The sequence below is a fragment of the Nomascus leucogenys genome, chromosome 11, assembly GCF_006542625.1.
Source record: "Nomascus leucogenys isolate Asia chromosome 11, Asia_NLE_v1, whole genome shotgun sequence".
NCBI classification, from domain to species: Eukaryota; Metazoa; Chordata; class Mammalia; order Primates; family Hylobatidae; genus Nomascus; species Nomascus leucogenys.
In genome coordinates this window covers 37,943,757-37,957,731 of record NC_044391.1, presented here as the reverse complement: position 1 = coordinate 37,957,731, position 13,975 = coordinate 37,943,757, and the positions used below count along the sequence as shown (strand labels likewise).

Below are 13,975 nucleotides of genomic sequence, written 5' to 3'. Positions count from 1 at the left end.
TATTTCCAAGATACAATGTACAGGCATTGGGTAAATGTTCTCATTCCAAATGAGAGAAGTTGGCTAAAACAAAGGGTCACAGGCCTCATGCAATTCTGAAACCAGGCGGGGATGTCAGTCATTAAATCTTAAAACTCCAATATCTCTTTTGACTCCATGTCTCATATCCAAGGCATGCTGATGCAAAGGGTGGGCTCCTATGGCCTTGGGCAGCTCTGCCCCTGTGGTTTTTCAGGGTACAACCCCCACAGATGCTTTCATGAGCTGGCATTGAGTGCCTGTGGCTTTTCCAGGCACATGGTGCAAGCTGTCGGTGAAGCTACCATTCTGGGGTCTGGAGGATGATGGCCCTCTTCTCACAACTCCACTAGGCAGTGCCCCAGTGGGGACTCTGTGTGGGGGCTCCAACCTCACATTTCCCCTCTGCATTGCCCTAGTGGAGGTTCTCCATAAGGGCTCCACCCCTGCAGCAGACTTCTGCGTAGACATTCAGGCATTTCCATATATCCTCTGAAATCTAAGTGGAGGTTTCCAAAGCTCAACTCTTGTCTTCTGTGCACCTGCAGGCCCAACACCGTGTGGAAGCTGCCAAGGCTTGAGGCTTGCACCCTCTGAAGCAACAGCTCAATCTGTACCTTGGCCCCTTTTAGCAGCTGGAGCTGGAGTGGCTGGGAAGCAGGGCATCAAGCCCTGAGGCTGCACAGAGCAGCAGGGCCCTGGGCCTTTGATGCCCTGAAGATCTCTTACATGCCCCAGAGACATTTTCCCCATTGTCTTGGCTATTAACATTTGGCTCCTCCTTACTTACACAAATTTCTGCGCCTGGGTTGAATTTCTCCCCAGAAAATGAGTTTTTCTTTTTTACCTAATGGTCAGGCTGCAAATTTTCTAAGCTTTATGTTCTGCTTCCCTTTTAAATAAAAGTTTCAGTTTCAGATAATCTCTTTGTGAATGCATATGACTGAATGCTTTCAGAATCAGCCAGGTTATGTCTTGAACACTTCGCTGCTAGAAATGTCTTCCGCCAGATACCCTAAATAATTTTCTCAAGTTCAAAGTTCCACAGGTCTCTAGGGCAGGGGCACAATGCCACCAGTCTCTTTGCTAAAGCATAGTATGAGTGACCTTTACGCCAGTTTCCTATAAGTTCCTCATCTCCATCTGAGATCACCTCAGCCTGGACCTCATTGTCCATATCACTGTCAGTATTGTGGTCAAAACCATTCAACAAGTCTCTAGGAAGTTCCAAACTTTCCTATGTCTTCCTATCTTCTTCTGAGCCCTCCAAACTGTTCTACCAACCTCTGCCTGTTACTCAGTTCCAAAGTTACTTCCACATATTCAGGTTATCTTTATAGCAGTACCCCACTCTTCCAGTGCCAATTCTCTGTATTCATCCATTTTCACACTGCTATAAAGAACTATCCGAGACTGGGAAATTTATAAAGAAGACAGGTTTAATTGACTCACCATTCCACGTGGCTGGGGAGGCCTCAGGAAACTTAACAATCATGACAGAAGGTGAAGGGGAAGCAAGGCACATCTTACATGGTGGCAGGTAAGAAAGGGAGCAATGGAGGAAGTGCGACTTTAATAACCATCAGATATTGTGAGAACATATGAGATATCTCAGAACATTGTGAGATATCTCAGAACATTGTGAGATATCTCACTCACTATCATGAGAACAGCATGGAGGGAACCATCCCCATGATCCAATCACCTCCCATCATGTCCCTCCTTCAACATGTGGAGATTACAATTCGAGATGAGATTTGGGTGGAGACACAGAGCCAAACCATATCTGGTAGCAACTGGGAGGTACCAACCCTCTTGGCCTCTGATTGCAGGACAAAGATATGTGAGTCCGAGGACTAGGTATATTGACCTGGGGCACTGTATAAGGGATTCTGCACATGAGGGTGATTTGCCAAGGCCAAAAGACCCTCAGTTGTAAATAACCCTGGGATAAAGGTGAGGTGAGCCAGGAGTGGCCAGTGAAGAGGATTCAGTGTTGGAGAGGCCTAGCAGAGGAACTTCTGAATAAGCCATAAAGGGAAGGATCAACTTTGAACATCTGTTAGTACTACAGTGTACAAGGCAAAGAACTTTGCTTCTCCCTTGCCTTTTTTCTACCACTACGCCACCCCATTCCATACCAAACCTGGAGAAGGCTGAAATGGAGATAAGAAGGAAGGAAAACAGCCAACCATGGCTTTCTAGTTAATAAAGAAGGCAGGTGGCCATCTGCAGTCAGCCATAGCTGGATATAGATGGGGGCATATCCCATTTGTGATTGAAGATTGACAGTTGACTATTATATTCTCATTTATGAACTGGGACTATGACTATGACTCAATGGGCTGTAAGATTTTGTATTACCTAAGAGAGATGAAAAAGGTTATGGGGCTGCCCAGGTTTTCTTTCAGGAGTCTAAGTAGGAGTAGCTTCCACTAAGTGGCTTTGATAGGACATGGGAGACAAAAGTAAAACTGCAATTTGATAGCACCTCACAGATTGCCCTTATTCAATGTATCTCGTGTGTATATATGTGTATGTATACCAAATATATATATATATATGTACCAGATATATATGTTTTATATTGGTTTCTTAGCTGAATTTAAATTTTAAGAAAAATTTTAATACTTTTAAAGATTAGCTCTATTAGGAATATAAAATTAAGATAGTAGTTTAATTTTAGTAATTGAAAGATAAAATACAACACTACCTTGTTATGATGAAGCCATAAGTATTTTAATTTTTTAAACCTGGAAAGATCAATGACCTCTGTCAGTTCCCTGGAAAGAAAAAAAAAATGTGAACATTAGCAACAATTAGTTCACATATAGGTAAGTCTGGGCATGTAGTTAGCATGGCTTTGTAGTAACTAGAAAGGCCTCTTTTTGTCCTTTCAAAATTATTGGCACACTCACCTGCTTATTTCAGAAATTCCATCATTATAACTTCATTCACTTGGATTAAGATTTTGTCAGCTAGTTAAAGCTAATACTTGAAAGGGAGCACTTTATCACATTAGCAAAAATTTACACCTCATTATGGCTGAATTTATTGGAACCTTAATTCAAAACAAGTTTTACTGGGGAGAGGACAAAGGAAAAAAGTGAAGCTGATACTGGACTTTCAAGTAAATGTGGGAAACGTAGCTGGGTCCTGCTTCAATATTGTCTGTGGGGTTATTAATGTGGGGCAATAACCTTGAAGTATTTGGCCAGACTGGACTCAGATGGAAATTGCAGGACACCAAGAGACAGACACTGTGTGAAGTGCTTTATTCTCCCTTTATTTATTAATTACAGGATTAAAATATTACCCACTTCTCTTGAACTGTGTGAGATTCCATCTATCCAAGTGGTCTTGGTTCTTGTTGCTAAGGCAGCTCACTCATCAAAGGGGCAGATGTGGGTTTGGGAGAGGGCCCTGTGTGAGGATAGTTGGTCATTTGATTGATGTGGCCTGGAGTAGTTGGATCTCTTATTTCTCAGGGCAGAAATTGTGGAACCCAAGTATGTATACGTGTACATATCTATTTATTTATCAAATGCTTATAGATCACATATTGTGTGCCAGGTACTTTTCAAAGCATAAAAATATCAATATTTATTATTATTACAGATATTAATTCTTTTATGGTAAAATTTTATCACAATTATTTTAAACCTTGGGATGCTGAAGGACTAATATTTTTCTAATTTTTATAAAAACATACATTTTTTGAAAGCATGCAAACATTTCTAAACAAAATAAACCTTTTTTTGCCAACTTTTATATTGAAAAATGTCAAACCTGAGAAAAGAAGGAATAGCACAATGACCACTTGTATAACCATCGTAATTTTGAACATATTGTCACATGCACATACTATCTATCTAATTTATATATTTATTGGTTGATATTTTCTCGGTAAATCATTTGAAAATAAAGTTGCAGGCTTATTGCGGGTGTCTCAGCTTAAGGAGTTCAGCATGTGTATCTCCTATATCAGGGCATTGTCCTGCGCAACCACGATACCATCCTCACACCTAAGAAGATGAAATTGAATTCAGTAATGTAATCTAATATGGCATTCATGTTCAAATTTTTCCCTGTTGTTCCTACATTTTTTTTGGTTTGTTTAAATCCCGTATCCCATTAACATTCATGCATTGCATTTTGGGGTGGTATAACCTTTGAGTCTTTTTAAAGGTAATCATCTTCTTTCCTTTTTCTCCCTTACCATTAGTTTTTTCAGGCTGGGCGTGGTGGCTCATGCCTGTAATCCCAGCACTTTGGGAGGCTGAGGTGGATGGATCACCTAAGGTCAGGCGTTTGAGACCAGCCTGGCCAACATGGTGAAACCCCGTCTCTACTAAAAATACAAAAATTAGCTGGGTGTGGTGGCACATGCCTGTAATCCCAGCTACTTGGGAGACTGAGGCAGGAGAATCACTTGAACCCAGGAGACAGAGGTTGCAGTGAGCCGAGATCGTGCCGTGGGCACTCCAGCCTGGGTGATAAGAGCAAAACTCCAGGAAAGTCCAGGATAATTGTCTGGTAGAATGTCTCACATTATTGATTTTTTGGATTGTTTCCTAATGATCAAATGCAAGGAAGATCATGTCTACTTCTCAATTACATGGCTGGTAATTACTGAATCACATAAGGATCCAAATGATGTCAGTCTGCCCCACTCTTGATGAAGCTAAATTCAGTCATTTGGTTAAGAGGGTATCTGCCAGTTCTTGCCACTGTAAAAGTACAAATTTTATAATTGGAAAGTCATAGACGAGGCGAATATCTGAGATCATGTGTATATCTTGCTCCCTGACAACTCTTTACTCAATAGGTTTAGCTTCAATTGATGATCCTTACCTGAGCCAATAGATTTGGGATTATAAAATGATTTTCCTAATGTTCTTATTCTTTTAACATTTATTAGCTGCTATTCTTCTGTAATGAACATCTGTTCCCTCCTCTTCTATCTCATTCATTCTCCTCCCCATCTTCCCTGAATTTTCAAGAGTTTTTTTACTTAATCCTTTATCACTTAAAACAATTATCAAATTCTCCCTTACAAAAGACATTTCAAGCAGAATCGTGTGTCTCTTTGATATGTACCATTAATTTTTGAGCACTTCCTGGCACAACAAAGTATTTCAGACTCTTCCAAAACAGCTTTCTTTTTTTTTCTTTTTTAGAAAGGGTTTGGCTCTGTTGACCAGGCTGGAGTACAGTGGCTCCATCTCAGCTCACTGCAACCTCCACCTCCTAGGTTCATGTGATCCTCCCACCTCAGCCTCCTGAGTAGCTGGGGCCACAGGGGCATGCAACCACAGCTAGCTAATTTTTTGTAGAGACAGGGTTTCACATGTTACCCAGGCTGGTCTCAAACTCCTGGGCTCAGGTGATCCACCTGTCTCAGCCTCTCAAAGTGTTGGGATTACAGGCATAAGCCACTGTGTCTGGCCTCAAAGCAACTTTTAGTTAGGAAATTTCCACAAATAATAATACATTCTCCTCTCTCACTGTAGATATGTAGCTTATTTCAGGGAAAGAGTAGCTGGGCCTTGGGGCACCCTAACTATTGCATGGGGTGATAGTGAGAGTATGTTAACTTCATCTGTTCCTATGATAAATAATAAAGAAATCATTACATGGCTACATCAGAGTATCTCATGCCCCACTCAGAGGATTTCCCATAAAAGTTATTTTATTTTATTTTATTTTTTGAGACTGAGTCTCGCTCTGTCGCCCAGGCTGGAGTGCAGTGGCGCGAAAGTTGTTTTAATACACTAAAACTTTAAAGTATTAACTGTGTCAAGTTACTGTCACTAATTTTTTTGTAGCAGTAATATCAATGTTGAATTTTCATTGATTAGGTAATGTAATACATTCCTTTTTCATTTTTCTTTTTTAAAATTTAATTAAAAAAAATTTTACGAGCCCACATCTAATATCACATAAATTCACTTTTCAAGGGTACTTTAAGTCTTTCATGTCAGAAGGGTTTATTCTGCACATAAACCTGTCCTAAATCAATAATGGGCTGTTACATTATAAGGTGAGGCCAGTCAAAGGATAATGAGAGGTAATTCTACTAATGATGGCTATGACTCATGCTGACAATAATTGTCAACATCTTGTTACAATGTACGTTCTCCATGATCACTCAAGAACACATCAATAAGATGCTTTCCATTTCCCAGAGTCAACAGAAACTTGGTAAATAACTCAGTATACCAGTGTATTGGCATCTGGACTGGGAAATAGTTTTTGTCCACAGCTGAATGAAATGGTAACTTAGTGTCCTTAAAATGTAAAAGGTGTTATCCTTCTCACAAGGAGTCGATTAATTACCTACTGTCAGGTGATGAATGTCTCAAATTTCTAGTATTTTAAAGCTACTCTTATTGTCTACTTACTGTAGTGATCAATAGTACACAATTTTCAAAATCATGAAAGATGCAATCTTTTGACCACATGAAATATTTATTGTTATTTTAAAACTAACTGACCTATCGAGAGGCCCAAAGCATGATGTTAAGTGTGTCAGAATGCTCTACCATACCTGTTCCATACTAAAAAATATGTTTTTAAACATTTCAAACTAGTCATCAATTTATTCCTTTACTACCAAGAGATTCAGAGCCATTACAAAGGTAAACACTTTTCTCTGTACTGATGAACATAAATATTTATTTATAATAAAATAAATATATTTAAAATAAAGGATTTCCCCAAATCACTAGAAATAAAAGTGATTAAATTTGTTGATAAACTAAGGCATTTTCTTTACAAGAAGCTGAGTTCCAAAGATTACATATGAGCAAAAATATGTCAAACCTATTTAAAAATAATACACAGAATTCAGAGGAATTAAAAAGCACAAAGTAAGGGGGACAAAATGTAGGAATAGGGTCATTGTGCTTAAAATGCAAACTTCAGTGTCACTTACTGGCCAGTGAGAACTGTGGTATCAGAGTCTAATCTTATTTATAACTCCCTCTTCCTCTCATACCTGGGTTCTATCTCATTCTACTCTATAGAAAAACCCAATTTGTTGTCTGCCACCTTGGGGAGTTTGAGTGGAATCAGAGTGGTCTGCTGATATAAGAGAGGGATTTTTCTACTTACCAGTAAAATTGGTATGGGGATTGGTAGAGGTTGTAGTATAATGGAGGTCATTATCATAGTATGTGGTATAATGATTCCTAATAATAGTAATAATATTAACCATACTAATGCTCATTGAGTGCTTGCTGTGTACCAGTAACTTTGACTAACTTTTACTAACTCACCTAAGCTTCACAACAACCCTGAGAATGAGGTAGTATAATTATGCCCAGGGAATAGCGTTGCCAGATAAAATATGGGATATCGGGCTACATTTGAATTTCAGGGAAACAATGAATTTTCCAGCTACTGTATGGGACATACTTATACTAACTAAAATTATATTCATTGTTTCTATGAAATTCAAATTCAACTGGATGTCCTATATATTTATTTGTTAAATCTGACAATCCTAATAGGGAGGTTATATGACATACCCAAGATCACCCAGCTGGAAGAGACAGAGCTGGGATTCAAACAGCCTGTCTCCATAATTTTTTTTTTAAATCAATTTCAGTATCTTGTCTCTCCAATAGAAAACTGTGGATTCCAGGAAGTGGTAAAATAATCGGAGTCCTACCCAGTCCTCGGGGGGAAAAATGGAAAATAACATTTGAATCTATGAAGCATTTTAACATGATCATGATAACATGATACTCTTTCATTTTTTATGTTAAGTACACTTACTTTTTAGAAAGGAACAGCTCAAAAACATCAGCATCCCTCTTGTGGCCACATATCTTTAGCTGATCTTCAACTGCCTGATAACATATAATTAATCTGTCAAATTACATTCCAATGAACAAAAATGCTGAGGCATTTGCAGTCAATAACAATAATGTCTACATGAAGATCAAAAGAAAGGTGAATATGGAGGTAACCATTCTAAACTGATAAATTCCAACACCACAATTATATATTATTTACTCATTTTTGTGGTTGAATTTCATTATCCTTAATCCTGGGCACAGATGTTTAAATAATTTTTAATCGGAGAGAAAAAATTACGTATGTGTACCTATACACCAAAAGCAAGTTTTTTTATTCTCTATGAGGCAAGGTAATTTGGTCTTTAAAGAACTATTCTTAAATGTTTCTTTGAACATGAAGAATTAGTATTTGATAGGTTTCCTATAGAGAATTCGCCCAGTATCAGGGTTGGAGGTGGAGACAGTAGGATAAAATGTATGTTATTATAGGACATTCTTTTTTGTGCCTATCACATTATGCTTGGCACCCAGTAAGTTCTCAAAAAATGTGAAATGAATGAATACATGTCATTTTTCTCTGAACAAATGAATAAATACATTTTCCCTTGCTTGGCAAGCAACAGTGACTTCGTTTTTCACAAGTTGCTAACATACACATGCTGTGAGAATTTTTGGTGGAGAAGCAACTTTTATACCCATAGCTCTGTTTTAAAAATAAAACTTTAGCAACAGCTATTTAAATGCTTTACTTTTTTTTCTTGAAGTCCTTTGCTAAATTATAAAATAACGTTAATAGGCCACATAACCTAAAATAATATGAAAAAAGTAAAGTCTGTCTGTAATTTGCCATGAAAAAGTAGAGCTAACAAGACATGACAAAAGTGAAAAGTATGATCATTGCAATCCTGGAATCTGACAAACATTGTAATTATCAGAGTCAAAACAATCACCGAATTTTAGCTGGGATTTGTTATGAATGGTGAGGTTATAATGACTTATAAATCTTTCTGGGTGATATATGAAATTTTGACAGTGGTTTTTCTATTTGGTAGAGGACTTTAACAGGAGTTATATTTAGTGCAATGAACATATTTAAAGAAATGAGGAAGATAGGTATCCTAGTGATGGAGAGCAGCTGCAAATGTATAGTCCCAAACTTCCCTTGACGCCTTGTTAAGCAAGCTGAATCTAGGGGCTTGGAGCATTCATAGGCTCAGGTTTAGGCATTGCCATCAGGGTGCTTTGTTATCCAGTTACACAAGTCGAACCTGGGCTTGGAAAAACTCATTGGATCAGGCTTAGACATTCTCATCTGGGTTTTTGTTTTGTTTTGTTTTGTTTTTTGAGAGAGTCTTGCTTTGCTGCCCAGGCTGGAGTGCAGTGGCGTGATTTCGGCTCACCGCAACCTCTGCCTCCCAGGTTCAAGCAATTCTCCTGCCTCAGCCTCCCAAGTAGCTGGGACTACAGGTGCATGCTGCCACGCCCGGCTAATTTTTTGTAGAGATGGGGTTTCACCATGTTGGCCAGGCTGGTCTCGAACTCCTGAGTTCAGGCAATCTGCCTGCCCCGGCCTCCCAAAGTGCTAGGATTACAGGCGTGAGCCACCGAGCCCGGCCCTCATCTGGGTATTTTAACTTAAAGATGTCAACTATCAGCCTCTACTACGTACAGTCAGTCACATCTTTGCATAGTGTTTGGGGTGGTTATAGCCCAGCCAAAGAAGAATTAAAACTTGGCAGCCTTCTATTAAAATTATAAATGTGCTTTTAAATTGATCCAGCCATTCTACCTCTAGGACTCGGAAACATACAGGTGCATGCATATACCCAGACAAATGTGATTTTCACTGCTTATTTCAGCATACATTTTCTGTGGTTGTGAAATAGTCCCCATTAATTGGAATGCAGGTTAAATTGACATGTGACATCACAATGGAATACTGTGAAGTAGTTTCAAAATATAGACAGGTGGTCTGATGATTAATTTTATATATAAATTTGACTGGACTAGGGGATGCCCAGATAACTGGTAAAACATTATTTATGGGTGTGTTTCTGAGGATGTTTTTGGAAGAGATTAGCATTACTATTAGTGGACTGAGTAAACAAGATCACCCTCGCCAACAGGTGTGGATATTATCCAATCCACTGAGGGCCCCAATAGAACAGAAAAACAGAGGAATGTGAATTCATGCTTTCTTCTGGAGTTAGGACATCCATCTTCTGCCTTCAGACATCAGCATTCCTAGTTCTCAGGTCTCTGGGCTTGGACTAAACTAAATTACTGGCTCTCTTCTGGGCTCCAGATTGCAGACAGCAGATTGTGGGACTTCTCAGCCTCCATAATCAAGTGAGCCAATTCCTCATAATAATAGTCTCTTTCTATATATCGCTATATATCCTATTGTTTTGTTTCTCCAGAGAACTCTAACAATACAGACAGATATCTAGACATCTAAAGATATCTAAAATATATTTATAAATAAAAAGTAATTGGCAGTAAGTGTAACAATATTTCTGTTAAAAGTCATATTTATATGAATACAAAATGCACACACTTCGAATTACTAGCAAAAGTCAACACTTGAGATCATGAGGGACTTTCACTTTCTAGGCAATATATATTTTTAGTGATGTTTTAGTATTTTACAATAAGCAGATATTAATTTGATAATCAGAAAGTAATGCATATTTTGAAAATTGTAGCCATAGAATGAATATTTTAAAATTTAAATCAAATTTCAAAAAATATGAGGTGAAAGGGAAATTGAATGTATCACTATAATATGTAAATCACTATCATAAGTATTTATTTACACAAGTTTTTATCATAGCATGTTTCTTTCCAATCAATAGTTTTGCATGAATCTTGTACAAAATATTAATATCAAAATGCCCAGAAACATGAAAATGTGCCAATTCACATTTCAGTGAATCCATGGTGGAACAATTCCAGTTCCCAGTTAACATACAGCTTCACTAGTACCATATGCCCTCATCTAAAGGAATTCAATTAAGTTTGCCGTCTTATAGGGGCACAGTTCGTGGTCCCTTAAGCAATTACGATAGTAACATTACAAAAGACCCAAAAAACAGTATCTGCAAAGCACAATACAGTGAAGCACGGTAGAAATGAGTAAGTGCACAAAACAGAAGCAGCAGAAGAATGTATAAGGTATGTGGGGCTGTACAGCCTTTGGCTGAAGTAAAAGTCACGTGGAAGGCAATTGTGAGAAATAAATTAAGAAAGGTGGGTTGGGGTCATATTATTTATGCCAACTTTGAAATTTAGACTCAGAAGTGTGTACTTAATCAGTGCCCGGAGAAAACTTCTTCAGGCCTTGAGAACTCAAGAACTTAACATCATTTAATTTTATATGATATATAAACACATGTATATGTATATATATGAAATATATATTCTAAGTAACTGTGTGGTAAAATTCATGTATGAAAGTCTAATTAGTTCTGATTTTTCCCAGGATAACAATATCAATGCTTTTACACAATATCCAATATCAAATTATTTCACAAACATTTTTCCTCCTTCTCTGTTAGTGCCCTTGCTTTGTTGGCACCCTGAAAGCACAGAACTACTGGGTGATTCAGCATTGTGCTCACTTCCGGGGCAATAGGAAGATGTTACTGGATTTTTGAACTAGAAAAAACATGTGACAAAGCTAGGCTTCAGGAAGATGACTAGAGCAGTGATGTGTATGGGGGCCTGGGGTGCAGTGAGAACTGCAGACTGGAAGCAAGGCTGCCTCTGGGAAACAAAGTCCGCTAGCTAATGAGCCTGCCCCAGGGTGGGGGCAGGTGTGAGTGAGCAGTGAACAGATATGACATGGGGCGTGTTTAGGGAGAATGAATGGGAACTGGCAAGTAAATGGAGGCAGAGAATTAGCACGAGGGAAGTCACAGGTGATGATGATGATGATGTGATGACTTGATGAGAAAGGTGACGGGAGGGAAGACAGATGCAGCTGAGAAATGCTGAAATTGAGGCCCTGGTGGAACATACTGGTCAAGGCGCCCAACCAGAAAGCTGCAAGGGTAAATGTGGAACTCATCAGAGAGCTCATCAGGGCAGCTGTGCAGATCTGATAAGTCCGTTAACCAGGGGAGAGTGGGATCCAAGGAAGATCACGATGAAGTGTCTACATGGAGAGAAGGGAGAGGGAAACATTGGAAAGGAGACAGAGGAGGATGGTTGTCAAGTGAGGCAGAGGAACAAAAGGACAGCAGGAGGCAGAGGAGCATTTGAAGAAGGTAAAATTTCAATCTACAGCATTGTTTTGGCTGGTGGAGGATGTCACTCAGAAAAGTTACTGAATTTAGAGGCCTGAATTTCAGTAGCTTGAAGAGGGTGAAAAGTCAGATTTCAAATCAGTTGGTTAGCCTAAAAGGAAAATAAAAACAGCCCATCACAAAATTGGGATGTGAACAGTTCTAGCATGGGGAGAACAGCAGCTGCTTCTTCCACCACCCGATGCCTGAGGATCTAGAATCAAAGGGAAAAAAATGTTTGAAAATGGTAGGATTATTAAATCCTAGAAGAATAAGGTCAGTATTAAAACCTATAGAAGAAAACGTCCTCTCTGATGATAAATTCTTATACCTCCATGCAACACGCAGGCACAAGTTAGGACTTAGTGTGAAGAGCTTTCAATTCATTACAGAACTCTCAGCCTCGCTTAATCACAGCAGCCCCCCGTCTTTGCAGATGAGTCAGAGAACTCCAAAAAGCCTTGCTAGGTCTTACCTGGCACAATTCTGAGATTTTTTTTCCCCACCCAAATATCCAAATATTCTTTTAATCATTATCTTAACTGCTCTCGACTCTGCTTGTAGGGCTAGGGCTCATCAAATAACGTTTTCTCTTCAAGGTGTTGATTTGCACTTGCTGGGAACAATATATTAGGGATACACACCCACACCCACACACACACACACCCCTGTTGGAGAATCAAGACTGCAAAATTTACTTAATCTCCGTTTCACTTAATCTACAAACCACTATAATTATATACGCAGCAGATGCTGAGTGGTAAAAGGTCAGTGTAAGTCTATTAGTGTGGATTGGGAAGTCCTCAAACCCCACCCAGGAGATTAGGACCTCTAGCCCAGGCAGAGATGCTGAGGGAGGTTCGCCACCGCTCATCGCTGTTCACATCCCAATTTTGTGCTGGACTCTTTGTTCTCCTTTTATGTTAACCAATTAATTTGAAATCTGATCTATCTCCATCTTCAGGCTGCTAAAATTCCCCTCCAAATTCAGTACCTGCCTGGAGTCCTCAGGCAGGAGGTGGGGCCCTGGGGCAGGGGGCCAAAGGGGCTGATGGCTGGGAAGGCAGGTGCCGCTTACCCGGCGGCTGCTCTGTAAGGCAGTTTCGGACGCCCTCCGTAGGCCCCAGCATCGCAAGGCATGGGGCACAGGGTTCGGGTCCCAGGACATCAGGACAAACGGGCGGCCGAAGCAGCGGTGATTAATCCGGCCTCGCCCGCCGGTGGCACCGAAGAGAGAGTTGGCTTGGCGCGCAGCTCGTTGTTCTGTTACCAACAGTTACCGCATTCCCGTTGACTAAAAGCCAGTCCACACTGGGAAATATTTGAAGCCAAACGCTGACTTCTGTGACGTTTGCGCGTGTGGCCCTGCAACACCCACGCTTGTGCCTCGGACACACGCGTGTTACCCCTGCTCATGGTGATGCGTCCGGTGGATACCGGAGAGCGGGGGTCAGCTATGTCTGGGACCAGGAGGAGGTCAGAGCGCCTGAAGGGCAGTCACCCAGTAATCATCACTTTGACTCGAGATTTGAATATCAGGAAATTTAGGTTTCTGGAAATTAGACGTGTGTGTGGACCACTGGCCTCATGTATGGGGTGGGGGTGAAGAGGTGCCCTGCAGAGTTACTGTGGATCTTGACGCAAGAGGAAAAAAGCCAGTACTACTGATAGTGTCTTTATTTAAAAGTTTGACATTTTGTTCATTATGCGTGTTATTTGCATACATTTTTTTAAATATTGCATTAAGATATTTATTTTGAGGTCGGGTGTGGTGGCTCACGCCTGTAATCCCAGTGTTTTGGGAGGCTGAAGCAGGTGGATCACCTGAGGTCAGGAGTTCTAGACCAGCCTGGCCAACATAGAGAA

The 13,975-nt window shown here is 39.9% G+C and overlaps 1 protein-coding gene across 1 annotated transcript in view; it reads right to left on the bottom strand.

The window, feature by feature from the left end:
* Window positions 1-13,405, bottom strand: part of LRRC72 (leucine rich repeat containing 72) — a 55,206-nt gene extending 41,801 nt beyond the window's left edge. The window contains exons 1-3 of the mRNA XM_003252597.2: window positions 13,188-13,405; window positions 7,801-7,874; window positions 2,732-2,801 (exon numbers count right to left, since the gene is read on the bottom strand). Coding sequence (XP_003252645.1) covers window positions 2,732-2,801; window positions 7,801-7,874; window positions 13,188-13,277 — 234 coding nt within the window. The 5' untranslated portion in view covers window positions 13,278-13,405. The remainder of the gene's footprint in view (window positions 1-2,731; window positions 2,802-7,800; window positions 7,875-13,187) is intronic.
* Window positions 13,406-13,975: the final 570 nt, after the last annotated feature.